This window comes from Peromyscus leucopus, chromosome 16_21 (assembly GCF_004664715.2).
Source record: "Peromyscus leucopus breed LL Stock chromosome 16_21, UCI_PerLeu_2.1, whole genome shotgun sequence".
Taxonomy (NCBI): Eukaryota; Metazoa; Chordata; class Mammalia; order Rodentia; family Cricetidae; genus Peromyscus; species Peromyscus leucopus.
The window spans coordinates 37,598,736-37,625,829 of NC_051084.1; the positions used below are offsets into that span (position 1 = coordinate 37,598,736).

At 47.8% G+C, this 27,094-nt stretch overlaps 1 protein-coding gene across 1 annotated transcript in view; it reads left to right on the plus strand.

Annotated features, from left to right (window-relative positions):
• The first annotated feature begins 212 nt into the window (after positions 1 to 212).
• The window catches only part of Fer1l5 (fer-1 like family member 5), a 55,288-nt gene continuing 28,406 nt past the window's right edge, over positions 213 to 27,094 (plus strand). The window contains exons 1-19 of the mRNA XM_028865655.2: positions 213 to 517; positions 3,610 to 3,662; positions 4,401 to 4,492; positions 5,076 to 5,184; positions 6,559 to 6,613; positions 7,647 to 7,756; positions 9,113 to 9,241; positions 10,214 to 10,276; positions 11,156 to 11,206; positions 16,479 to 16,509; positions 18,315 to 18,430; positions 18,658 to 18,784; positions 19,431 to 19,483; positions 20,597 to 20,665; positions 21,871 to 21,914; positions 22,003 to 22,085; positions 22,166 to 22,260; positions 23,777 to 23,905; positions 25,516 to 25,693. Coding sequence (XP_028721488.1) covers positions 433 to 517; positions 3,610 to 3,662; positions 4,401 to 4,492; positions 5,076 to 5,184; positions 6,559 to 6,613; positions 7,647 to 7,756; positions 9,113 to 9,241; positions 10,214 to 10,276; positions 11,156 to 11,206; positions 16,479 to 16,509; positions 18,315 to 18,430; positions 18,658 to 18,784; positions 19,431 to 19,483; positions 20,597 to 20,665; positions 21,871 to 21,914; positions 22,003 to 22,085; positions 22,166 to 22,260; positions 23,777 to 23,905; positions 25,516 to 25,693 — 1,672 coding nt within the window. The 5' untranslated portion in view covers positions 213 to 432. The remainder of the gene's footprint in view (positions 518 to 3,609; positions 3,663 to 4,400; positions 4,493 to 5,075; positions 5,185 to 6,558; positions 6,614 to 7,646; positions 7,757 to 9,112; positions 9,242 to 10,213; positions 10,277 to 11,155; positions 11,207 to 16,478; positions 16,510 to 18,314; positions 18,431 to 18,657; positions 18,785 to 19,430; positions 19,484 to 20,596; positions 20,666 to 21,870; positions 21,915 to 22,002; positions 22,086 to 22,165; positions 22,261 to 23,776; positions 23,906 to 25,515; positions 25,694 to 27,094) is intronic.

Here is a 27,094-nt window from a genome sequence, read left to right on the forward strand (position 1 = left end):
GAGACCTCATGGATTTCCCTGTATATATATATATATATATATATATATATATATATATATATATATATTTTATGGCCTCACTTCTTTTCTCATCTAAATTGCATGGCTTTGCCAAGAATTCATTCCAGACAAAAGAGAATTCTGTGCCTGACATTGAACTCAAAAGGACAGTGACAGAAGAAAAGAATCGCCAAAGCAGCTAGGTTATTTTGTTTGTACAGGCCTAGTCACCTGAAACCACTTATTTGATACACCCTCTGTTACTGCCGCTTCGTCTCTTCTGGAGATTCTCTGCGGAACCAAGAACCACACATCTCTGTGATGTCCCTCTGTTGCTAAGCTCCATTCACCCTGTGGACCTGGGACAGAGGAACTCTAAGGCGGACTCGGCAGCACGGTGAAGGGAAGGAGGGGAGAAAGCAGGTGTCCAAGATGCTAAGGCTTGTCGTGGAGTCGGCCAAGATTAACCCACCTCTCAGCCCCCCGCCCAAACCCTGTGTAATTGTCTACTTCAGAGGTGAGAACCAGGGTCCAAAAGGCTACCAGGGGCCCTGCTAGGCATCACACACTCAGAGAAAACCAAGTTTTTCTCACATTCTTGTAACATGAATCTTTAATGTTCTTATTAATAAAATTAAACCTGAGCCAGGTATTGGGGTGAACTGGAAGGTCAGAGAACCAGAACAAGCCACAGCTACCTCACTTCACCAGATCCTCAGCTGGTCTTGTTTCCTCAGACTGGAAGCCTCTGTGTCTTCATATCCAAATGGCTCTCAGCTGAACTGTGCTGCTCAAAACCTAAGAGCTTAACCAGCCAAATGCTTCTAGTTCCTGGTCTTCACGCCTTATATGCCTTTCTGCTATCTGCCATCACTCCCTGGGATTAAAGGCGTGAGTCACCATGCTTGGCTATATCCTTGAACACATGGATTTCTGCCTCTGGAATGATAGGATTAAAGGCGTGTGCTGCCACTGTCTATCCTAAGTATCTAGTGGCTTTTCTGTTCTCTGACCCCGGATAAGTTTATTAGGGTACACAATATTTTGGGGAACACAATACCAACACACATTCTACTACATGGAAGATGTCCCGTGTGGCACAGTGAAGAGGTAGATTCTGATTGCTTCACAACCTGTTTGTTGCCAAGGCCCTAGCATCTCAGGTCTTGGGTCTGATCCCCCAACAACCCAGCCAGGAGAGAGAAGAAGAAAAAAAATGACGATAGGTTTTTGGGTTGTTTTAAGGTTTTTTTTTGTTTGTTTGTTTGTTTTCAAGACAATGTTTCTCTGTGTAGTTTCGGTGCCTGTCCTGGATCTCACTCTGTAGACCAGGCTGGCCTCGAACTCACAGAGATCTGCCTGGCTCTGCCTCCTGAGTGCTGGGATTAAAGGTACCACTGCCAACCGGCCTTAAGTTTTTTGTAATGCGTACAACTTTGCGTGTGTGTGTGTGTGTGTGTGTGTGTGTGTGTGTGTGTGTGTGTCATTTGCTTGTTTGTTTTGAGATGTGGCCTCACTGTGTAGCCCTGGCTGGCTTGATTTAGAATTTGCTTTAGCCCAGGCTGGCCATGAACTCCTGAGTGCTGCCTCTTGAGTACTGGGGTTACAGATGTGCACCAGCTGTGTATGACTGTCTAGCCTGCATGTAAACACGTCTACCTTGTGCGTACCTGGTGCCTATGGAAGTCAAAAGAGGCTGCTAGATCCCCTGGAACTGGGGTTACAAATGGTTGTGAGCCACCAGGTGGGTGCAGGGAACAGAACCCAGGTTCTCTGTGAAGAGGTCTAGGAGTCAGCACAGAACACACCCAGACACCAAATTCTCCGCACAAAAGCAGGTGGGGGGAGGCGCCTCTAGATCGGACAAAGACAGCAGCAGGTGTTTCTGCAGGAGTGGTTTTTAGGAGAAAAAGAGGAAATCTGTGCTAGGACCAGCTGGTAATTCCTGATTGGACAGGTTAGGCACTGGGGCCAAATAATGAATTTGGATGGCTGGACCTTGGTGTTTTGATGGTGGGATCTTGGAGTTTTAGTCAAGCATGAGGGAGGGATGTAACCGAATGGTTTAACAAGGGGGAGGGAAGGGAGGAAGGTAAGAGTCGCCAGAGCCGTGTTTGCCACGCTTGGGCCTGTTCGAGAGCCCTTCACTCTGCAAGAGCAACCAGTGCTCGCTCCCTAACAGCGAGCCGTCCCTCCAGGCTCAAAACCCGCCATCTTCATTGTTGTTACTTTTATTTTGATTCCCTGCCTCGCTCCCTCCCGGGTAGGTAAGGGGGTGGGGGTGGGGCAAAACAAACACTTCCTCTCCTTCTTCCAGGAACTAGGGCTGTGCTATAAAGTAAGGGAAAAGGAAGACGTCCCGTGTGGTTTCAATTACCTGTGATCTCAGCACTCGGAAGGCTGTGGCAGGAGGATTTTGAGCTCTAGGCTAGCCTGGTCTACACATTGAGATCCTAGCAGTGAGAAAGAGAGAGAGAGAGAGAGAGAGAGAGATAGACACAGAGAGAGAGACAGAAAGACAGAGAGAAAGAGAGAGAGAGAGTCCTGCTTCATAGAATTATGAGGAGAATTTTTAAAGATAGCATAAGGATAACCTTTAGTATAACTTTTGCTAATAGCTGCTCAATATAATCAATTACACTTGAATGAACCATACAGTTGACAATGCCTTTTCATAAATATCATGATATTTGTTCCTCGAAGCAGTTCCACGAGGCAAGACTCATTCTCTCCACTTTTTTTTTTTTTTTTTTTGGTTTTTTTCGAGACAGGGTTTCTCTGCGTAGCTTTGCGCCTTTCCTGGAGCTCACTTGGTAGCCCAGGCTGGCCTCGAACTCACAGAGATCCACCTGGCTCTGCCTCCCGAGTGCTGGGATTAAAGGCGTGCGCCACCACCGCCCGGCCTCTCCACTTTTTAATAACGGAAGGAACATATGTCTCAGAAGGGAGAGGAAGAGAAAGGGGCAAAAGAATCTATGAGACAGATTAAGCCTATTTAGGAATCACAGGGCTGAGGGCCAAGAGAAGTATGACTGGAGCTTGGACTCAGCAATATAGCGCTTGCCTAGCATGTGAGAAGCCCGGGTTTTGAGCCACCGGAAGAGGGGAAGAAATAAAAGAAAACATGGCGGTGGTGTTTTGGTGGAGTGTATGGAAGCTGGTACAGGCCAACAAAGGTTCAGAAACTTATAGGGAGTGAGAAAATCAGGTCCAAAAAGAAAAGAAGACGCAGAACTGTTGGCCCTCCATATCTGTGGGCCTTGTAGCTGGGAATTAAACCAACATGAGTCAAAACTATTTAAGGGCAGGCAAGATGGCTCACTTGTAAAGGCAACTATCATTCCTACACCCCATAGGCCAGAATGAGTCAGCCCCATATGGTTTTGAGACTCTGGGTACTATGTACTGGGATGAAAGTGAAGTGAAATTAGGATCATCTATCACACAGGGTGATAAGTTTGAAACACTTGGAAAGAAACTATAGGTGTTATGTCACAGCTGCCAATGTAGATTTGACTTCTCATGGTACCCTACCTCTCTTGACCCCACTCAAACCCAGACACGGAAATACTTCCCCCAACTCATACCAGCCCCTTGGTATCCTTGCAGATATGAAGAAAAGAACCCGTGTGGAGGAAGGAAATGACCCCATATGGAATGAGGTAGACACACTATGGCACTTCTGGAAGAGGACTGAACAACTCCAAGAGCAAGGGGCAGGGTTGGGCACTAAGCAGGTGCCAGAGGTCCAGGGAGCTGCCAGGGAGTCTCACCTGGGTTTCTGAGACATCTTAGCCTAGGTTAGCCTCTGATCTGATAGGAGTGCAAAAAGTCTCATCTGTCCGAAGCTCTTCTTGATCTTTCTCTTTTGCCTTTGGGGATGAACACAGCATGGCCCGTCCTCTAACCCATCCACACCATTCTGATAGACCTAGAAGCTTGAAGCGGAGCCAAGACTCCTTGCACAGAATCCTCTCTCTCTCTCTTTTTAAAAATTCACTCACATTGTCCCACCCCCACAGTCATTCAATTCCAAACATGCCTAGGCAGCTTCAGCACAGGAACACATGTGCGATAGCCCACATGTGGGACACGGTACAGATGCAATCTCCTTAGGGAAGTAGACATGACAGAAAACTCCTGAGTTCCAGCCAATTCCCTAGACTTGTCCTCACTTCCTAGAAGGGTGGGATGGGAAGGAAGAGGCAAGATGTCGCCCACCATGATGGCACATGCTTGTAACCCCAGCACTCTTGAGGCTGAGTTGGGAAGATTACTGAGCTCCAGGCCAACCCGGCCTACCTAGTGAGTTCCAGGCCAGTCAGGATTACATACATAAGACCCTGTGTCAAAACACCAAACTTCAAAATAAAATAATGATTTCTCCCTGCCCCTCACAGACCCTGATCTGGCACCTCTGGAATCGACCACTGGAAAACGACTCCTTCCTGCAAGTCATCCTTCAGGATGAGGGCTTTAAGAAGAAAGATAGGTGAGGCAGGAAGAGACTGGAGGAGCCTGACCCCTGACCAAAGCAGCGTGGACTAGACGTCTCATTTCTAACCCATAACTAACTCAGATGAAGGACCAGTGCCCATGCCACACAGTAAAGGAAAATGGAGGGTGGTGAACTAAAGGAGATGAAGTTGGCTGGGATACAAACTTGGGTACCAGCAGCAGCTCTGCTTTAAAGCCACAGATCTTGAATGTCCACCTAATTTCAACCTCTTCTGGTCAGAGCCCAATTCTGGTACCCAACCCAGACTAACATCCCACTCATGATACACTACGGGCCTTTTCCACAATATAGAATCTGATTGGTCCATCTTGGCCAGGTGCTCATCTTTGATCCAATGAGCTACTAGTTTTCTTGGGATTCCCCAAGCAACTTCCCACAGAGTTGTAGCGACCCCCACCCCCAACCTCAGCCCCACAGTGCTCTAGTGAAGGCCCTGCTTACCTGGATTCTTCAGGCTCTGGGAGAAAAATCATCCCTACAGACACAGCCTGGGACACAGGAGGAGTCCCCTCTCCCCCTGGCTGGGAGTCTCATGCCTACTCCTTACCTCCCCCAGGTTCATTGGCCTGGTCACTGTACTGCTCAAGCAGCTGGTGCAGAGACCGAATGAAGTCTTTTTTGTGAAGAATCTGACCCTGCTCAACCATGCCATGAAACCCACTGATGTGAGTCAGGCACCAGATGGCCCAGGCAGGGCAACCGGAGGAATGTGGGCTGCTGCTATAGCTGAATGTCTTGCTCCAGGAGCAGCCAAATGTTCCACCACAAAGGAGTCCTTTGTGCCCTGTGAGGGCCCCATCACACTGCTATCATCTGGTCCCCAGCCTGCCATCCATCTCCTATTCACCCTGCCATCCTCCCTGGAGGACTGAATGTTGGCAGGCGGAGGAATGGGAAAGCTTTGCAGTCGAGAAAAGGGGAGGGCTTTGGCTTGCCCCAATTGGAGCCTGCTGCTCTGGAGAAACCAAAGACAGGATCACCCAAGTGATTGGTTAGAAACTCCTAGTTGGCTTTTCCTGGTTGGTCCTATGAGATGGAAGCCTGAGAACCTGAATTCAGCCCCCAGGACCCACCTAGCAGAAGGAGGATCCTGACTCCTAGACCCACACACTTGCACCTTGGCACACACATGCTCCCCTGCCCCTCTCATACAAAATAAGTAAAACTTAGGTCATCTCTCAGCTTGCTATTTATCAAATCCTGGCCATTTGGGGCTGGTGGCTATTGCTTGGCTTCTTGGCTAGCTGTTAAGAGACAGTGGACTGACTTCCTCCAAGTCTGACTGGCCTCCTGGGCTGCTTTCTGTAGATAATAGATTGGTCTTCTGGAATGGTGGCTACAGCGAGAACTCTGTTATATGTGTGGTCATCATCCATGTATATATTCAGTCTCTCGGGAGGACAAGATTTTGTCCCCTGGCCTGGAGAGGGGGGGTCCCCTAGCAGAAGTATCAGGAACATGGGGAGAAGGCAGGTTCAGGAGGCCAGGCTGCCTGTGTTACTGGGACACAGTGGAGGTGAAGACAAAGGCAGGAGCCGGAGATGAAGGGACTTGTGGTGTGTGCTGCTGAGTAAGACTTGATTCTAATCATCTAAACCGGTAGTGGGTGTCCAGTGGACAATCCCAAGGGATGGTCTGAAGACGGGTGGTGGGTGAGGAGTATGTGGAGGAAGGATGCCAGTTAGGAGGCATTGGCAGTTTTCCTAGATCAGGAGACATTAAAATAGCATTGGGGAGGGGGGGGGTCAACACCCTAGTTAGCACAATGGTCCAGGACAGGTCCTGAGTCACACTTCTGTTTTCTCAGCAACCTATTGGGTATTCTGCCATTGATATTATTTTAATTCTATTATTTTCCAGTTTCCCTGGAAGATAACACACACACACACACACACACACACACACACACACGTTGCAGATGCCTGCAGCACAACCTTGTCTCATGGCTAGCCTCGTGTCCCCAGGAGGAGGAGCATGAAGCCAGCCAGACGAGGAAGGCTGGTGCTATAAATTATTAACTCCCTGCTTTTGCTTTGCAGTGTACTGTCACCCTACAGGTGGCCCAAATATATGACCAGGATACTGAGATGACAGGTATGTGTTTCCCTGGGTTACCCAGCAGTTACCAAGCATATCTGAATGGGTTCTTTGAGACTCAACTCTTTTTTTTTTTTTTAATTTAAGATTTATTATGTACACAGTATTCTGCTTGAATGCTAGAAGCGGGCACTAGATCACACTACAGATGGTTGTGAGCCATCATGTGGTTGCTGGGAATTGAACTCAGGACCTCTGGAAGAGCGGTCAGTGCTCTTAACCTCTGAGCCATCTTTCCAGCCCCGAGACTCAACTCTTAAGGCCTACCAAAAGATTGTGACCAGATAAGAGTTCTTGGAAGTTATAGGAACCTTACACTGCTTACTGGCTTGCTCTCCATGGTTTGTTCAGGGTATTTAACTTTATTATTATTTATTTTTTTGGGGGGGGGTTTGAGACAGGGTTTCTCTTTGTAGTTTTGGTGCCTGTCCTGGATCTCGCTCTGTAGACCAGGCTGGCCTCAAACTCACAGAGATCTGCCTGGCTCTGCCTCCCGAGGACTAGGATTAAAGGCGTGCGCCACCACTGCCCAGCCCAGGTGATTTTCTTATACAACCCAGGACCACCTGTCCAGGGTGACACCATCCATAGTGGGCTGGGCCCTCCCACAACCATCATTAATCAGGAAAATTTCCCCATAGACTTGCTTACATGCATTCTGATAGACGGCAATCTCTCAATTAAGGTTCTCTCTTCCCAGATGACTCTAGGTTTGTTTTAAGACAAAAACTAACCAGCACAGCCACCCATCTCCCCATCTCCATTTCTCATCTCTGGACATAAGGCTTATCTTAATGGGGGAGGGGCAGAAGGGTAGAAGGATGGCCATTACCAAGAGCCCCCATGTATGAAGAGTGGGGTCCAGGGATCCATCACAGGATGAGAGGGGCCCATTATGGAGTTCAGGGAAATACATCTGCCCCATCAGGATCAAGTGTCTTTTCAGGAGTAGGTCTCTGGAGGCGGTATTATTAGGAGGGGGAAGGGCCTGATAGCTCCCTAAACGGCCCACCCTGGACTTTTTCCTTAGGCAATGAAGAACTCCTGGACTCAACTGCAAATAAGGTGACCCAGCAGAAACCCATGGTCCCCAGCCTCACCATGCACAGGGCCCTGGCTTCCAAGCCTCAGCACTTTCAGGTGAGAAACCAGAAAGCCTGTGTAGACCTGCCTGACGCTAGTGCCCTTTTCCCACACCATCCCCACCCTTTCTCCAAGGTCATGGGAGAAAGCAGAGCTTCCGATCCAGCTTCACATCCTCAGGTCCCCACTGCCCCTGTTCCTTGAGGGACCACTCTGGAGAAATCCTATCTGTGGCTGGGGCTAGACTGCTCCGTGAGGGCTAGGAGGGGGCTTGCTGAGCTCTGAAGGCTCAGTCAGGTGCTGGGAGCGCAGAGCAGAAGGCACCAGCCCCACCTCTCCAGAGCCCTTGGCTGTTGGCAGAGCAAGGCAAGGCACAAGCAAGATCAAAGAAGCTATGATCGAGGCTGAGAACTGTGTGAGAAGGGACTATGGGGTGATCCGTGGCTTCTGGGAGAATTCAGGAAGCCCATCTCATGTCCCACCAGCTTCCCTCCGACCCCCACCACTTGGCCTAGCATTTCTACCGTGTTTTTGCCCATTCCCTGACCCAACATACCTTCAGGAGGTGGACGCCAGCCTTGAGTGTCCCTTTTTCTGCATCCGGTCTGTAGCCAAGTCTTGTCACTGGACTGAACTCACTTCTCCATCACGTCTTCCACTCCCTGCCCCGAGCCTTAACTGTTGGGAGCTGAGGTTGTAGAATGAGTTTGAGGCCAATCTGGGCTACATTGGGAGATGCTATTTTAAAAAATTAGTCACAGCGTTTTGGGTCCTTAGGTGGCTGACAAAGCCTTTGGTAAACCAATCCTATATGTTAGGGTTTGTTTTTTTTTTTTTTTTTTTTTTTTTTGTCTTTTGGTTTTTTTTGGGGGGGAGGCGGGGTTTGAGACAGGGTTTCTCTGTGTAACCTCCTTGGCTGTCCTTGAACTCTCTCTGTAGACCAGGCTGGCCTCCAAATGCTGGAATTATGGCATGCACCACCACTGCCTGGCTCCCAAGCCTGCTTCTTCTTCTTCTTCATTAATTAAATCATTAAATTTTTTAATTTATTTTACAAACCGGCCACACAGTTGTCGTCCACCCACCCCACCCCCACCCCCCACCCCTGCTCCCCATATCCTTCTCTGTCTCTGAAGGGGCAGGTCTCTCATGGGCATCAGCTAGGTCAGCTAGGTTCTGCCTCAAACTGATGTGTCAAGTCTTCTTTTTGTTTTGGTTTTTCAAGACAGGGTTTCTCTGTGTAGTTCTGGCGCCTGTCCTGGATCTCACTCTGTAGACCAGGCTGGCCTCGAACTCACAGAGATCTTCCTGGCTCTGCCTCCCGAGTGCTGGGATTAAAGGCGTGCGCCACCTCGCCTGCCCAAGTCTGCTTCTTACCGTTCGGCTCCTCCCGGCGGGTGTGTCCCCCTGTAGGTTCGGCTGAAGGTGTTTGAAGCCCGACAGCTCCTGGGCAACAACATCAAGCCGGTAGTGAAGATAAACATCGCAGGCCATCAACATCTCACTCGGATCAAGACCGGAAACAATCCCTTCTTCAATGAGGTAGGCTGAACAAGGCCACAGAGGGCAGGCGGGCCAGCCAGGAGCTGGGCATTATTTCCTGGAAGCAGCTGGCAACCTTGCTTCCTGAGGGGACTGTCTGCAAGCCACAAGCATTTCCTGAGCACCCAACCGAACCCCAAGTATTATGCTCAGTGTTGGACAAATAGGAGGGGGTCATTCAGAGAACTCTGCACTTGAGGAGCTCGGGATCGGAGGGCAGCACAGCACGAGAACCCAGAAACCATCCCAGTGGGGTGGGCAGGAGTCTGGGAAGCACTGTTAGTGGGGCTGTGAAAAACAACCCCAGCCCGGACACGTACTCTCATCCCCGTTAAGGCCCAATAGCATTGGGTCCGGGACACAGAAGCTGCTGGTGCTTGGGAAACTAGTTGGTGTCTAGATGAGTAAAGATGGAAGCTGGCAAGGACCAGGCGCTGGGACGGTGGAGAGGACTCAGAAAAAGGCGGCAAAAACCATGAAGAAAGAATTTGCCGGAGGATGGAGAAAGATAATTAGAAGGCTCGGAAGCGAGAAGCCATTTTGATTCCCCTCTCCTGTAGGTGAAGGGTGTGGTTGGGACTGTACTTGTAGATTAGAGTCCCACCACACAGAGCCCTGGAGAGCCATGGAAGACTCGAGCAGGGGAGTAACAGGGGAGAGGAGGTGCTAACTAACACAGAGAGAAGGGGTGGAGCAGACTGGCCACCTTGGAGCAGCTACTGGGTTTTGAACTGCTAGGTTCTCTAGGGAACCCTTGACTTGGGCAGAACAACCCCGGGAGCCTAGGAATGGTTCTGGAGGGGTGTGAGGGTGTTCATGAGCAGAAAGTCACTGAAATGGGCACACAGTGAGGTGAGGGCACACAGCGGGCAGTGGGAGACGCACATTATTCTGGAGCATCATCTTTACTAGGCCTTGGGATAAAGTAGGGGAAGAAACTGTCTACCCCAGCCCCAATTCTCTCTGCTCCAGACGTTCTTCCAGAATTTTCATGAGGTCCCCGCCAAGTTTTTTGAGGAGAACATCTTAATCCAGGTAAGGAACCAAACTGGTCTCCAGATAAATGGGACCATTTTCTTGTCCTACCTCAGCAACAGAAAACACGTTGGCCTCAGGGCCCATTCTCAGAGATGGAGTCACCTGTTTCCTCTGTTTCCAAAGCAGAATCTCCAATACTTTCATTCCCCTTGGTGGCCCAAATACCTCATTCATTCATTCATTCATTCATTCTCCTTGGTGGTCCAAATACTTCATTCATTCATTCATTCAACCTGTGTTAGAGATTGCCAACTGGCAGGCCCTGAGCTAAGTGCTTAGGTGAACGTGGCAGCTAGATTCTCTTGTCACCAGAGTGACATCCTCCATTCTCCAACATGAGGGAACCAGTGACAGTGGTGAATGGATGTTTATCAAGGGCCTTCTAGGTGCCCAGCCCAGGGCTGAAGGGAACTAGGTACCTATTCCCCTAGGGCATTTTCATGTTCTTGGGCACAAAACACAATGGAAACAACCAGAACAGTATGTACTTGAGAGAGTCAATTGCAACAGCTTGCTTTGTGTTGACCCGGGACAAGTGAATTGATCTCTCTGATCAATATCTCCATCAATGACATGGAACTAAAAATATGAACCTCACAAGATTCCTCTGAGAACTCTGTAAGAAAAATGACATGCAAGCACTGGCCATAGGAAACACTAAGTGCCATGAGTGTGGTGGTCTCCACCTGGAACCCCAGAGCGTGAGAGGAGGAGGCAGAAGTATCAGAAGTCCAGAGTCATTATTGGCTACACAGTGAATTTGGGGCCAGCTTGGGCTACATGAGACCCCCCAGATGTATCCTTGCAATTGCTCCCACAGAGGGTGGGGGCAATTGGCATCATGAATGAGAAGATCTTTCTAGAAACTTCTTGCAGGTGGTGGACTCTGCAGCATGGAGATCCAAAGCAGAGATTGGAAGATTCCAAGTAAGCCCTGGATGGAGGAGAAGGCTGGGAAAAGTCTATGGAAACCCACGCCGGGCTCCAGGGCCCAGGCTAGGGAAAAGCACTTGGCATTTCACACAGATCCACACTTGGGTCTACCTACGGACTAGGCAGGGGTGGGGGGTGGGGGGTGGGGGAGCATGCTCAGACAAGTTACTCTCGGCCTCTGCTTCTTCAGCCATAGGATGCTAACAATAACAACAATAATAACTGCAATAGTAATGTATGCAATCTGTGGGAGCACTGTGAGGATAAAGTGTGTCATGTTTAAATAAGGATTGTGCCCCACGCTGAGTTCCCTGGTTGCACAGTACTGTGGACACTGGCCAAATCTCTGCTTCCATTTATGCACCCAAAAAGGTCACCTTTTCGGTGTTAAGGAACTCTAGAAAGAGATTGCTGCCTTTGAGGACAGGTCGGGGAAAGATATTCTTGTGAAGAACTGGCCAAGAACTCACTCTGTAGTTCAGGCTGGCCTCAAACTCATGGCAATCCTCCTGCCTCAGTTTTCCAGGTGCCGCAATGACAGACATGAGCCACCATGCCCAACTTAGTAATTTTATTTAATTTAATGTTCTTATTTTGAAAGAGGAAGGGTTTTATTTATATATTGTTTTGTGTGTATGTGTTTGTGCACATGTGTGTGTGGGTGTGCTTGCATGTGTGTTTGTGGAAGTCAGTATCATGCTTAGCGTCTATGTAGGTACTAGGGATTGAACTTGGGTCCTCGTGTTTGTTTAGTAAGTATTTAACCAACTGAGCCATCTCCCAAGACGCCAGATTTTTTTTAAATTTAATTTTATTTTACAATACCATTCAGTTCTACATATCCGCCACGGGTTCCCCTATTCTCCCCCTCCCACCCCCTCCCCTTACCACCAGCCTACCCCCCATTCCCACCTCCTCCAGGGCAAATCCTCCCCTGAGGACTGCGATCAACCTGGTAGACTCCGTCCAGGCAGGTCCTGTCCCTTCCTCCCAGACTGAGCCAAGCGTCCCTGCATAAGCTCCAGGTTTCAAACAGCCAACTCATGCAATGAGCACAGGACTTGGTCCCACTGCCTAGTTGCCTCCCAAACTGATCAAGCCAATCAACTGTCTCACCTATTCAGAGGGCCTGATCCAGCTGGGGGCCCCTCAGCCTTTGGTTCATAGTTCATGTGTTTCCATTCATTTGGCTTTTTTTTTTTTCAATAATTGAGTAAAACCGAAATTTATTATAAGCCACAGTTGTCCTAGGGACCTCCATGCTATATATATAGCCTCAATGGTTCTATGGTTGTGGTCTGATTGTTCTTTATTTTATATCTAGAATCCACTTATGAGTGAGTACATACCATAACTGTCTTTCTGGGTTTGGATTACCTCACTCAGGATGATTTTTTCTAGTTCCATCCATTTGCCTGAAAATTTCATGCTTTCATTGTTTTTCTCTGCTGAGTAGTACTTCATTGTGTATATGTACCACATTTTTTTCATCCATTCTTCCGTTGATGGGCATCTAGGTTGTTTCCAGGTTCTGGCTATTACAAATAGTGCTGCTATGAACATAGCTGAGCATGTATCTTTATGGTATGAATCAGCATTCCTTGGGTATATGCTCAAGAGTGGGATGGCTGGGTCTTGAGGTAGTTCGATTCCTAATTTTCTGAGAAACCACCATACTGATCTCCACAGTGGTTGTACAAGTTTACATTCCCACCAACAGTGGAGGAGTGTTCCCTTTGCTCCACATCCTCTCCAACATTGGTTGTCATTGGTGTTTTTGATCGTATCTCAGAGTCGTTTTGATTTGCATTTCTCTGATGATTAAGGATGTTGAGCATTTCTTTAAATGTCTTTCAGCCATTTGTAGTTCTTGTTTTGTGAATTCTCTGTTTAGCTCTTTAGCCCATTTTTTAATTGGACTGTTCAGTGCTTTGATGTCTAGTTTCTTGAGTTCTTTATATATTGTGGAGATCAATCCTCTGTCAGATGTGGGGTTGGTGAAGATCTTTTCCCAATCTGTTGGCTGTCTTTTTGTCTCATTGACTGTGTCTTTTGCCCTGCAAAAGCTTCTCAGTTTCGAGAGGTCCCATTTATTAATTGTTGTGCTCAGGGTCTGTGCTGTTGGTGTTTCATTTAGGAAATGGTCTCCGGTGCCAATGCGTTCAAGAGTGCTTCCTATTTTCTTTTCTATTAAGTTTAGTGTAACTGGATTTATGTTTAGGTCTTTGATCCACTTGGACTTGAGTTTTGTGCATGGTGACAGATATGGATCTATTTGTAATCTTTTACATATTGAGATCCAGTTATGCCAGCACCATTTGTTGAGTTCCATTGTATAGTTTTGGCTCCTTTGTCAAAAACCAGGTGTTCATATGTGCATGGATTAATGTCAGGGTCTTCAATTCGATTCCATTGGTCCGTATGTCGGTTTTTATACCAGTACCAAGCTGTTTTTATTACTATAACTCTATAGTAGAGTTTGAGGTCAGGGATGGTGATGCCTCCAAGGGTTGCTTTATCGTATAGGATTCTTTTAGCTATCCTGGGTCTTGTTTTTCCATATAAAGTTGAGTATTTTTCTTTCCAAGTCTGTGAAGAATTGTGTTGGGATTTTGATGGGGATTGCATTGAATCTGTAGATTGCTTTTGGTAAGATTGCCATTTTTACTATGTTAATCCTACCTATCCATGAGCATGGGAGATCCTTCCATTTTCTGATATCTTCTTCAATTTCTTTCTTTAGAGATTTAAAGTTCTCATCAAAAAGGTCCTTCACTTGTTTAGTTAGTGTTATCCCAAGGTATTTTATATTATTTGTGGCTATTGTAAAGGGTGATGTTTCTCTGACTTCTTTCTCAGCCCTTTTATCATTTGTGTATAGGAGGGCTACATATTTTTTTGAGTTGATCTTGTATCCTGCCACTTTACTGAAGTTTATCAGCTGTAGGAGTTCCCTGGTAGAGTTTTTGGGGTCACTTATGTATACTATCATATCATCTGCAAATAGTGAAAGTTTGACTTCTTCCTTGCCAATTTGTATCCCTTTGATCTCCTTTTGTTGTCTTATTGCTCTAGCTAGAACTTCTAATACTATATTGAATAAATATGGGGAGAGTGGACAGCCTTGTCTTGTTCCTGAATTTAGTGGTATCACTTTGAGTTTCTCTCCATTTAATTTGATGTTTGCTGTTGGCTTGCTATAAATTGCTTTTATTGTGTTTAGAAATGTTCCTGTATTCCTGATCTTTCTAAGACCTTTATCATGAAGGGGTGTTGGATTTTGTCAAAGGCTTTTTCAGCATCTAAGGAGATGATCATGTGGATTTTTTCTTTCAGTTTGTTTATATGGTGTATTATATTGACTGATTTTCGAATGTTGAACCATCCTTGCATCCCTGGGATGAATCCTACTTGGTCGTGATGGATGATTGTTTTGATGTATTCTTGGATTCGGTTTGCCAATATTTTGTTGAGTATTTTTGCATCAATGTCCATGAGGGAGATTGGTCTGTAGTTCTCTTTCTTTGTTGCATCTTTGTGTGGTTTGGGTATCAGGGTAATTGTAGCCTCATAAAAAGGGTTTGGTAGTGTTCCTTCTGTTTCTATTGTGTGGAGCCAGATTTTTTATTTGTATGTTAGTTATTATTTGTGTGTGTGTGTGTGTGTGTGTGTGTGTGTATGTGAATGTGCCACAGTCAACAAGTCATGGTGCATATGTAGAGGAGGGAGGACAACTTTAAGAAGTTGGTTCTTGGGGTTGGGGATTTAGCTCAGTGGCAGAGTGCTTGCCTAGCAAGCACAAGGCCCTGGGTTCGGTCCTCAGCTCTGGGGGGAAAAAAAAAAGTTTGCTCTTAATACTGCAGATCTGGGGATTGAACTCAGGATTTCAGGCTTACACAGCAAGCACTTTCACATGCTGAACCATCACGCCAGTCCAATAGCTAAATGGTGTATCCATGACCAAAAAGAAGAAACTTCTGTTCTGATAAAGTCTAGGGCTGGGGATGTAGCTCAGAATAAAGGACTTACTTGGGATGCACAGTGCCCTGGTTCAATCTCCCACACTACTGGGGTTAGAAGAGGAGAAAAGCCATTTTAGTCAAGTCCAATGTGTCCGTTTTTTATGAGTTGTACAATGTGTGTGTGTGTGTGTGTGTGTGTGTGTGTGTGTGTGTGTGTGTTGCTGGGAATTGAACCCAGGGCCTTGTGTAAGTTGGGAAAGTGCTCTAGCCCAGCTTTTATGCTTCTTCTTCTTGTTGTTGTCTAAGAAGTTTTTGCCTACCTAATACAGGAGGGCGAGTGATTTTGAAAGCAGGCCTATGTGGTAGAATCCTGTTATTGATCAGTGGAACCTGGGCCCTGACCCTCTTATCCTGTATCACATCCCTTAGGTCCCAGGCTGATACCTTCTCCTAGGAGGAAGGAAAGCCACCCATAGTCTCTTTGCCAGCTACCATTTCATCATCCTCATCCCCTAGCATGGAGATGCCCTTCCCTACCCAGGGACAGGGAAGAGTTGAGTGTGTATTCTAGATGTTTCCAGCATCCTCACTTAGTAACTGTTAAGCCTTCAGGACATCTTTCCAACTCAGCAGCCTCCTCTATAGAGAGGACAATGGTCCTGCCAGTTTTTTCTGAAGACAGAGTTCTGATTAAGCCCACACTCAAGCACTGGTCTAGTATGCCACTCGGTTAGTTGGAATTGCACATCTTTGTGTTAGCTTGTGCTACACAACTTTCCCTCACTAAAACAAATGCCTGTGATAATCAATATATTATAAGAAAGGGTTTACTTTGGCGCACAGTTGCAGATGTTAGTCCTGTTGCTTTGGGCCTGTGGTAGCACATTATAAAAAAAAAAAAAAAAAAAAAAAAAAAAGAATATGGCTGAGCAAATAGAAATATAAAAGGGAGAGAATGGGTTGCCCAAATCTCCTCCAAAAGAGTGCTTACCAATGACTTAAAATTCTCTCACTATGTCCCAACTCTTGAAGGCTCCACCCCCTCCACATAGGAACAGGTTGGACCGAGCCTTCAAGGCATGGTCCTTTGGGGGGGACACTTAAGATGCAAGCTTGCTGGGCATGGTAATGGATGCCTTTTATCTCGGCAGAGGCAGGCTGATCTTTTGTGAGTTCAAAGCCAGCCTGGTCTACATAGTGAGTTACAGGACAGTCAGAGCTACATAGTGAAAACCTGTTTGAAAATATAAACAACAACAAAAACCAAGCTATAACTAATCTTTGATTTACTCTTATCTTTTCAGACGGACATTGGGTTTATCTACCATTCCCCAGGTAGGTGACAGTTATTTCAAGTATTTGTGCCTTTTGAGAAAAAGTAGACCAGGAGTCAAAATCCCCCAGAGTCCCCAGCAAATGGAGAGAAGATATAACAGACTATGAGTTACTATCCATGCTTGAAAATATTTACTCTACTTTATGGTATATTTTATCATAACTTATCCTAATAATCATCTTTCTCTGAAAAGTTCACATTTTTGGAGGGTCAAATGCTATACTGTTATTGAAACTGTAACCTATATTTCTTTTTTTTTTTTTTTTGGTTTTTCGAGACAGGGTTTCTCTGTGTAGCTTTGCGCCTTTCCTGGAACTCACTTGGTAGCCCAGGCTGGCCTTGAACTCACAGAGATCCACCTGGCTCTGCCTCCTGAGTGCTGGGATTAAAGGCGTGCGCCACCACCGCCTGGCTCCTATATTTCTAATATGTGAAGCCAGGACCAGAAGACCACAGCTTTGTTTTTCAAACTTGTTGTGTTGTTTTTCTTGAGGCTGGCTCTTACTGTGAAGCCCAGGATAGCCTAGAACTCATGAACTGGCCTCTGCCTCCTGGGATCACAGGCAGATGCCCCATACCATGCTTTTTAAAAGCATACTTGTATATATAAATTAAATGTGTTCTTTGACAGTTTTACACACACACACACACACACACACACACACACACACACACACACACGTAATGCTTGCTGATTATCCTCTTACCCAACCCTCTTATCCCTCTCACACACATAGGTAGTTTTAGGATCCACTGAACTCACACAGCACCATCTGTGTGGCCATGGGTGTAGAGCTATCCATTGGCGCCTGGTGGGCTCAGTGCTAGGGGCACAGCTAAAGACAGGGGTTCCCCACCCCTCGAAGTCTATCAGCAGCCAATAGTTCAGCAGCGAGGGACAGGAACCCATGAGCCCCTCCTCCATCCGTGACTGATGGTTAACAGAGCCAGTCTTGCCCAGATTCCGAGCTGCTAACTACAGCTGCAGTGAGTTCATGATCATAATGGTCGTGCTGTGCCCAGGGGGTGGCAGTTCTCGGCCCATCTCTCCGTCTTCAGCCTCTTCCTGCCTCTCTTCTGCAATGTCTCTCGACCTTTAGAAGGAACATTAGAAGGATGGAATGTCTTGTTTAAGGCTGAGCCCCCAGGGTCACCATCTCTCAGCGTCTTGGCCAGCTCTGGGTCTCTGCATTCACTGGCATTTTTGTTTTGTTTTTTTGAGACAAGATCTTATATACCCAGGATGGTCTCACACTTGCTATCATTTCTTTGTATTGAGAACGTTCAATATTCTACCATTGAAATAGACAATTATTGTCGATCATCATTACTTTGCTGTAGAGAACCTATTTCTTCTTATCCCACCACATCCTGTACCCACTCACCATCCTCTCTCTATTCTCCTTCATCCTACCCATCCCAGCTCTTGTAACCACCGTTCTACGTGAGATTGAGACTGTAGTGGGGGAAATTTACCACGAGCCAGCCATAACATAGACACCAGGCTGAGACTGGATGGAGGGGTGGAGAGCTGCTTGCCTCCATATGCCTGGCACCAGGCCTGGTCAATCACAACATCAGGGGGCCAGGGAGGATCCCTGTGTCCCACAGACTCTAGTTGGCAGGCTTGTGAGTGTGCCATCATTGCTTAGTGGCAGAGGGGACTTTTGTTCTTCTCTGCCATTAGATGAGAGCCAGAGTATATGAGACATTACCTGCCCCATTTTTCCCTACAAACAAAAGCTGTTTTCAGGAGAGAGAGCTGGAGACTGGAGGGTCTCTCCCTTTGGCTCTGCCTCCCCAGGTCACACACTCCTAAGGAAATGGTTAGGCCTCTGCCAGCGAAATAAGACCGTCAGTGGTGTGAGAGGCTACCTGAAAGTCACCATCTGTGCCCTTGGCATGGGAGACCAGGCGCTGGTGAGGTTGCCCCTGCCCCAATCCCCAGGAATATTTCTTACCTGGCTGCTTCCTTCCCTGGGTACCTCTGAGTGGCCATTGGTCTACACCTCCTTTGTTCAGTGGGTCATCAAGGGGTTGTCCACTCTCCCTGCATCAAGCGGGAAGTTGGGAAAAATCAAAAGTGGGTGAACTTGACTGTGCCCTGCCTCTGACCCTGACCCTGTCCAACTCTCTGGTGTCTCCAGGTAGATCAAAAGCTGCCCTACGAGGCTGGGGACACCCAGGTCCAGATCTTCAAGTCGAAGGCCGTCCCAATCAGCCTGGCTTACTTACAGTTCTTCATCTACTGTGCAGAGGACCTTCATCATTTCAGTTAGAGTCCGTGGGCGGGGAGGAGGAAACTACAGGGTTCCCTGTGCATGGGCACTGCGAATCTGTACCAGATTTCCTCTTTTTTTTTTTTTTAAACCAGCCTAAGGTTTGGAATGAGGGATGGAGTGACACTGAAAATCACAACTATTTCTTTTTCGAGACAGGGTTTCTCTGTGTAACCCTGGCTGTCCTGGAACTCGCTTTGTAGACCAGGCTGGCCTCGAACTCAGAGATCCACCTGCCTCTGCATCCCGAGTGCTGGGATTAAAGGTGTGCACCACCATACCTGAGTAAAATTGTTTCTTAAAATTCTGATAGATATCTTTTCAAGGCTCCAAGCCATTGGCCTGGTTTTGGTGTCCAGGTTCTCTAAGACATTCTGTATGTACACACCACACACACACACACACACACACACACACACACAGAGAGAGAGAGAGAGAGAGAGAGAGAGAGAGAGAGAGAGGGAAGCATGCATGTACACTGGGACCATTGTGTATATTGGAAGACTGGTCTGCTCAGAGGGAAACCCAGCTTAATTGGGAGGGAGGGTAAAAGGTTGTTCAGTTCCCCCATTTCCTCTTCCCAACCCCTTTATAAAAATAGATGCCTCTGTCTCAGAAGTCCTTATAACCTCCTGTTCTAGAGAAGCACCAGTCAGCTGCTACTGCCTTGGAGGTGGAACTAATCGGGGACAAGGTAGGTACGGATAGGGCCTGACACCTAGAGAAAGCGGCACCTAGGGAAAGCAGTGCATATGAAGAGAGAGGGCTAGAGAGCAGGACCCCAGTCTGAGGCCAGCCTGGTCTACATATAGTGAGTTCCAGGCTAGCCAGGGCTACACAATGATACCCTATCTCAAAAAAAAAATAATAAAATAAAATAAAATAATGTATGCTAGTCAGACAAAGTAGTACATGCCTGGAACCCCAGCACTTGGGAGGGAGACACAGGGGGATCAGGAGTTAGAGGCTAGCCTTGACTACATGAGACAAGTTTCAGTTTTAAAAGGGAGGAGAGGGGTTGCTATTGCCACTAGCCATACTTTTGGCCATATTTCTATTGGAATTGCTCTAACAAAACTTTTGCATATGCCTCATGTAACAAGGTTGGCAGTGCTATTTGGGACATGGGAAGATCACTGCCAATTCCAGGCCAGAGCCTGGTAAATATGGTGAGGTCTAGGCCAGCCAGGACTAGTGGAACCCTGTCTCAAAACAAAACAAATTAGGGCTGGCTCTGCAGTTCAAGATTACTGATTGCTCTTCCGGAGGACCCGGGTTTAATTGCCAGCAGCAGCACGGTAGCTCACAACCGCCTGACACTCCAGTTCCGGGTGAGCTAACACTCTCCTCTGGCCTCCTCTGGCACTGGCAAAATGTCTGGGCTGCACAGACATGCACGCAAGCAAATCATCCACATAAAATAAGTAAATTTAAAAACCAAAACCCCAAACAAGAAAAGCATCACAGAGAAACAAAAAAAAGGGAGGTATTGCTCAGCGGTGAGCGCTTACCCAGCATGTGTGAAATGGGGGTGGGGGGGGTCTTTCAGTCCCCAACACTGCTAAAAAGGAGGGCGAGGAGGCAAGCACTTTAGGATAGAGAGTCAAGAGGAAAGAAGCAGGGGCTGTGGAGAAATTACTGTCAAAGGATAACTTTAGGCCGAGGGTTGGGAATTAGCCCCTCCCCCGGGGTGCTGCAGAAACTGTCCGCAGTGTCCGCCTGTGGACAGACGGGGAGGTGGGAAAGGAAGGCCAGTAGCAGGAGGAGGGGACAGGTTGGCACTGACTGAGTCTCGGGACGTTCTCAGCTCAGGACACATACACAGGCCCAGAATGACAGCCCAGTATGGAACCAAATCCTCACCTTCCAGATTCAGGTACGGCTGCCCCATCACACCCTCCCTCCCCTTCCTCGAATTCAAGAGGGACATTCTGGGTTAGTGCTGGTGTGGATAGAGGCTAGGGCCACGAAGCTCAGCAAAAGAGGCTCTGCCTGGTAGGAAACATGAGGAAGCCCAGATTTGCTACTCGATCCAGTAGAGAACAGTAACTGGGAGATGGACAACCGAATTCCAGAAATTTAGATGTGCCCTTTTACCCACATTAAAAAAGAAAACAGGCATGGGCTGGAAAAAAATATCTCAATGGTTAAGCAGTTATGGCAGGAGCTTGGTCCATCCTCAACCGAGTGCACCAGGCTTAGCTGTCCCCCCACCCATGGGAGAACTTACCCAGCTGGAGGAGGGGATGAGAGGTGGTGGGGGAGAGGGAAGGTGGTAGGGAACAGGAGGAGGGGGATCTGTGGTTGGTATGTAAAGTGAATTAAAAAAATTTTTTTTTTTAAAGAGCACTTACTGCTCTTGCAGAGGACCTGGATTCAGTTCCCAGCACCCACATGGCACCTGTGTATGTGTGTGGGCATGCATGTGCCAGGGTGCATGTGTAGAGGTCGAACACTTTGAGGAAGCTGGTTCTTTACTTACGTGGGAGGTTCCAAGAGGTTGACCTCAGGTCATTGGACTTACACGGCAATCCCTTTCGCCCACTGGTCCATCTCACCAGCCCTGGTCCTGAAGTTTAAACAAACGGGTCCATGTTAATATCAAGAATACAAGACATACAAGACATACATGTTATGATATACAAAGACATATGCAAACACTCATATACACAAAGTAAATTTTAAAAACAAAATGAATACAAAGCGATGTATCATCTCAGGGCCCTGCCAGCAGTCCTTAATAAGTGAGAAGCCTGAGCCAGGCAGTGGTGGTGCACACCTGTAATCCCAGCACCTGGGAGGCAGAGGCAGGCGGATCTCTGTGAGTTCAAGGCCAGCCTGGTGGTCCACAAAGCAAGTTCCAGGACAGCCAGTGCTGTTACACAGAGAAACCCTGTCTCTGGAAAATAAAACAAAAAGCGGGAATCCCGGAAATCAAAAGTGCCCCAGCACGGTGATGAATTTGGCTTGTCGGTGATTGACTGGGAACTGAGGCAGGCCTTCCCAACGGCTTGCGAGGTTCCCTCTGAGGACCACGCCACGCCATTCTGTCTTCATTGTGCCTCCCACCTTCCCTTGCAGCTGCCCTGCCTGTCTAGCTACATCAAGTTCAGAGTCTTGGACTGGTGAGCCCATGGACTAGCAGTAGACCCGTGCTCTGGGAAGGCAGAGACAGAGCTGGGCCAGGGGCTCAGCCTGCAGTGTGTCTTCTAGCTCCAAACGTGATTGCCGGGAAGAGATTGGCTCTGCCAGCTTGTGCCTCAACCAGATCTCGTCCACTGGCGAGGAGATCCAAGGCAAGCAAAGCCTGGGGCCCCTCCCATGGCCCCCCTCCCTCCTGAGCCCCCCAGCACTCTCTCACATGCTCTCCTTCCAGGAATGTACTCTGGCTTCCTGCCCTGCTTTGGCCCCAGCTTCCTGACTCTCCGTGGGGGTAAAAAGGCCCCTTTTAGGACCCCAGAGAAAGGCACTGTAAGTTTTTCCTGTCAATTTGGGGGGAACAATAGAGATAAAGTTGACTGTGTGTGAAGCAATAGAGACTTGGAAATATCCAGGGAGGACTGTCTGGCCTCTGTCCATCCCCTTCTAGGAGAGGATGGACATGGGTACAGAAATAGCCATAATACATACAAGGGTCCTCATATAATATATACATCAATATACAAGGGTCCTAAGCCGTGGTACCAGAAAAGGACAAATGGGGTGCTCTAGATGGTCACTGAGGTAGGGCACTGAAGAGGAAACCTTGGTAAGGTTTCCCACAGGGTAAGGCACACTGGGTGAAGAAAAAAAAAGTGCAAGGTTGCTCAAGATGCTGATTAATGCTGGAAACTCAACTCGGATTAGCTTAATCAAAAATGGGAGCACTCAGAGGCTAATGCAAGGAGATTATGAGTTTGAAGCTAGTTGGGCTACATAGCAGTTCCTTATCAGAAGAGACAGAGAAAGAAGGAAGGAAGGAAGGAAGGAAGGAAGGAAGGAAGGAAGGAAGGAAGGAAAGAAGGAAGGAAGGAAGGAGAAAGAAAAGAAAGAAAAAAGAGAGAGAAAGGAAGAAAGGATGGAAGGAAGGGAGGGAGGGAGGAAAGAAAAGGAAAGGAAAAGAAAAGAAAAAAAGGAAAAAGAAAAGAAAAAAGATGGGGACTGGCAAGTTGGCTCAACCATTGAAGATGCTTACTACCACACCTGATGACCTGAGTTCAATGCTGGAACCCATAGGAGAGAGCCGACTTCTGAAAGCTGACCTCTCCATTCTGATGCCATGGCACACCCCACCCCTCAACACATAGGCAAAAATAAAAATAAATAAGAGGGGAAAGGTGTGGGGCCTTAAAGATGCGGACAGGGAGTTTGTGAGAGGAGGAGTCCTTCACTGCCACAAGCTCGGCCTCTCCTTCCCCCAGCTCTATGGGTGGCTCCTTGGCCTTTGTCTCCTACCATAGGCGGTTCTTGCTGGGAATCTGCCCACAAGGCCAGGGAAGCACTCTGGTTGGCCTCTTTCGGGCATCTGTGTTGTTCTTGGACCAATCGCTCTTGACAAGGAGGCAGGGGCATAGCTTGATTGGCCAGGTTGGGAACACTCACTCTGGTGATGGCCATCCCCTCTAAGCCCTTGACATCTGTGTAGTTCAAAATCCTCCAGGTCAGCTTGGCAGGCAAAACGTATGAACAAGGAATGGTGGGTGGGAAGAGTGCAGAAGAGGGGTCAGGATCCAGAGGCATCTTGGTGACCTGGGATTCTTTAGTAGGGCTGTGGTTGGAGCCTATCCCCAAGCAGACTGTCCCTGGAGAGTCTTGCCTTTGCTGCGTGGGCTCCAGGGACATTCGTTTACTTTTTCTTTTTTTTTTCTTTCTTTCTTTCTTTCTTTCTTTCTTTCTTTCTTTCTTTCTTTCTTTCTTTCTTTCTTTCCTCTCTCTCTCTCTCTCTCTCTCTCTCTCTCTCTCTCTCTCTCTCTCCTTTCTGAGCATCCCTCTCTCTCTGTTGCTCTAGTGTATCCTTGATGCTGTTAAGGATGGTTTAACTTATCGAGGCCGAATCTTCGTGGAGATAATCACCCAGCTAAAGTCTCACCAAGACTCTGTGATAATGGATCTGTCTCGGGAAGTGGCCCAGATAGAGGTAATCACAGAAAACAGGCAACCCAGGGGAAAAAAACATGCAGTTTCTCTGCATCCCGCAGCTCTATTGTGAACCCCAGTTTCTGACACTGCAAGAGGCATTGGCCACCAGTCTGTTGGAAATATCAGGGTGCTTGACCAGGATTCCCAAGCACCTTCCAGGGTTTTCATTTCAATCCCTAGTGGTCCCAGACCCTGGAAACACAGGGCTTCAGCTCTGGAAACCTGCTTTCTAAGGAGGAAGAAGGCTCATTCACAGCCTCATTCCTCAGGGCTTTGTAAGAGGATTTAAGGCATTTGAATTCCTTCCTAAAACCAGTGGAGACCTGCCCCCCCCCTTGCACAGGAGGAGCAGAGCAATGGTTCTCAACTTGTGGGTCGTGACCCCCTTGGGGGCCAAACGACCCTTTCACAGGGGTGGCCTAAAACCATCGGAAAACACAGATATATACATTAGGATTCATAAAAAGTAGCAAAATTACAGTTATGAAGAAGCAACGGAATTAATTGTATGGTTGTGGGGGTCACCACACATGAGGAACTGTATTAAAGGGTCACAGCATTAGGGCGCTTGAGAACCACTGGGCTGGAGGACCAGGATGAGCAACAGATTGGAGGAGAGGTAGCTCAGCCAATAGAAAGAAGGGTAGAGTCTCAGCAGAGGAGAGCAGGAGAAGACAGGGTCCAGAGGCCCCTTGAAAAAAAAAAAGACAAAAGTGAGGCTGACTCCGCTAAGCTTGTGGCCATTTTCTGCCTCGGGTGACAGCATGGTCAACAGGGTCAGCCGCAGAGATGGGCTCCCTGACGAAGGCAAGTGAAAAGGGAGATCGTAAACCCGGGGGACAAGGACGGTCATGATTGAATCCGTGGTCCTAGGAACCATGGCCCAGGAAGAGTAGTGGATGGAAAGGAGATGAGAGCCGGGTATGGAGCCTAACATGACACGATGGCCCGGACAGGAGGAGAGGAAAAGAGATCAGAGATCTTGAGAGTGTGTGTGTGTGTGTGTGTGTGTGTGTGTGTGTGTGGTGTGTACATGCGCACGTGCACACACACACGCACATGTACACACACGCGCACATGTACACACACACACACACACACACACTACCATGCTCTTGGTGGCTGTCATCAAATCCCCCTCCCTTTTCCAGAAAGGCTGCCCCTTTCCACTTCTGCCTCAGCTGCCAGCTGTCCCCTAACTATGTCTATTTCCACCATGCCACCCACTTGCCTGGGTCCTCTGTCCACCACAACAGCCGCTCATTTTTATTGCTAACATCTGCCCTATTTGGTGTGTGTTTGAACTCTACTTGTCCCAACTCAGAGCCAAGCTTAACCACAAAAGAGACCCTCCTGCCCAGTTTCAGAGAGGGAAGGAATGATCCAGCTGGGTGGGGTAGGTCCGGTGATGGGGATACTGGGAGCCGCTGTACTTGGATCGGCCAGTGCAAGATTTCAGTAATGATCTAGTTCATCCCCAAGTGGAGCGCGGAACACTTTAGGGGGAAAAAAAACAGGGTACTTGTCCTCCTGTCCCTGCCTTTCAGGATAGCCATGCTCATCCCTTATGTACTGAGGATGTGTGTGTGTCTGTGGTTATTGTTTTAGAGACAGCAGTATCGCCAAAAGTATGGGCTGTGCGTCATCTTCCTTTCCTGTACCATGATGCCCAAATTTAAGGACCTGATCCAGTTCGAGGTCAGCATGGGCCACTATGGAAACCAGATGGATCCAAACTACAAGCCTCTCGTGTCAACCACCCAGCACAGCCCGGTGATATATGATGGTAACAGTCAGAATCCAGCAAGTAAAGCAGCCCGTGTGTGTGCTGCTAGGCTCTTCCAAGGGAATTAGCTCATAGAACATTCATAAACATTCCCCCCAGTTGCTTTTAGGCAGGATCTCACTAGGGTGATACGAGATGGCCTTGATCTCATGGTCCCCCCCCTCCCTCAGGCTGCCATGTGCTAGAGTCACAGGCCCAAGCACCACATCTGGTCATTCACACACATTTCACACGTGATGGAAATGAAGTTCAGGGTAGTGGTCCCTTGTCAGCCACTGCATAGCCAGTGGGGGATGACCCAGAATAGAAAGACGTCAGCCATCCGATCATCTGTATTCATCTCTTCATCCATTACTCCATTTACTTAATTGTATTCATTTCTGTGTGTGCGTATGTATATGCGTGTGTGTGTGTGTGTGCGCGCGCGCGCGCGCGCATGCGCTTGCAGAAGCCAGAGGAGGATGTTGGATGTCTTGCTCTATCACCCTCTATCTCACTCTCTTTGGAGTTACTGGACCTGGAGTTAGGCTGGTGGCTATCAATCCTCGGTAGCCTTCCTGTCTCCACCATCCACAGGACTGTGGTTACAGCCCCATGTGGCCACAACCCGCTTTTCACATAGGCGATGATATCTGAACTCCGATGTTCATAGGTGGGTAGCAAACTCTTACCCATGGAGCCATCACTCCAGACCCCAACCCCAACCTATTTAGACACTTAACATTTACCTATCCACTCCCCACAGACACCTAACCCATTCATCTACCCACCCCCCATCCATTAGGCACGTGCTCTTTCCAGTATAGCCCCTAGGCCAAAAGCATCAAGCATGTTAGACAGGCAGATTCCTGATCCCACTCCAGACCTAGAAAAAAAAAATCTATGAATAGAGCCAAGCAGACTGTTGAGGCCTGCAGGTGATGTGGATACACGTTCAAATTTGAGAGTCCCTGACATAGTCTCCCCTTCGTCAGCTTCACCATATCATCACCCATCAAAATGCTTTCTGTGCCCCCCCCCCCCCCCCCCCCGCTTTCCTACCTACTCTTAAATGGGAGCTTTGTTGAGATATAATTCCCATAACATGTAATTTGCCCTTTTGAAGCATACAATCCCATGGATTTTAGGATTTTCACAGTTAGGCAACCACCACCACAATCCGTTTTAGAATGCTTTCCTCTCTCCCCAAAGAAGCTCTGGGCCCATTAGCTCTCCTTGTCGCTCCCTCACCTCCACCGCTGTAGACAACCACTAATCTCCTCTAGGTTTCAATACATTTTCCTAGTCTGGCATTTCACACACATGGCATTATACAATATGTGGTCCTTTGTGACCAACTGGCTACTTCCACTTAACATAAAGTTCTGCTGCTTTTCTATTGAGAAATGTGTATGCAGAAAG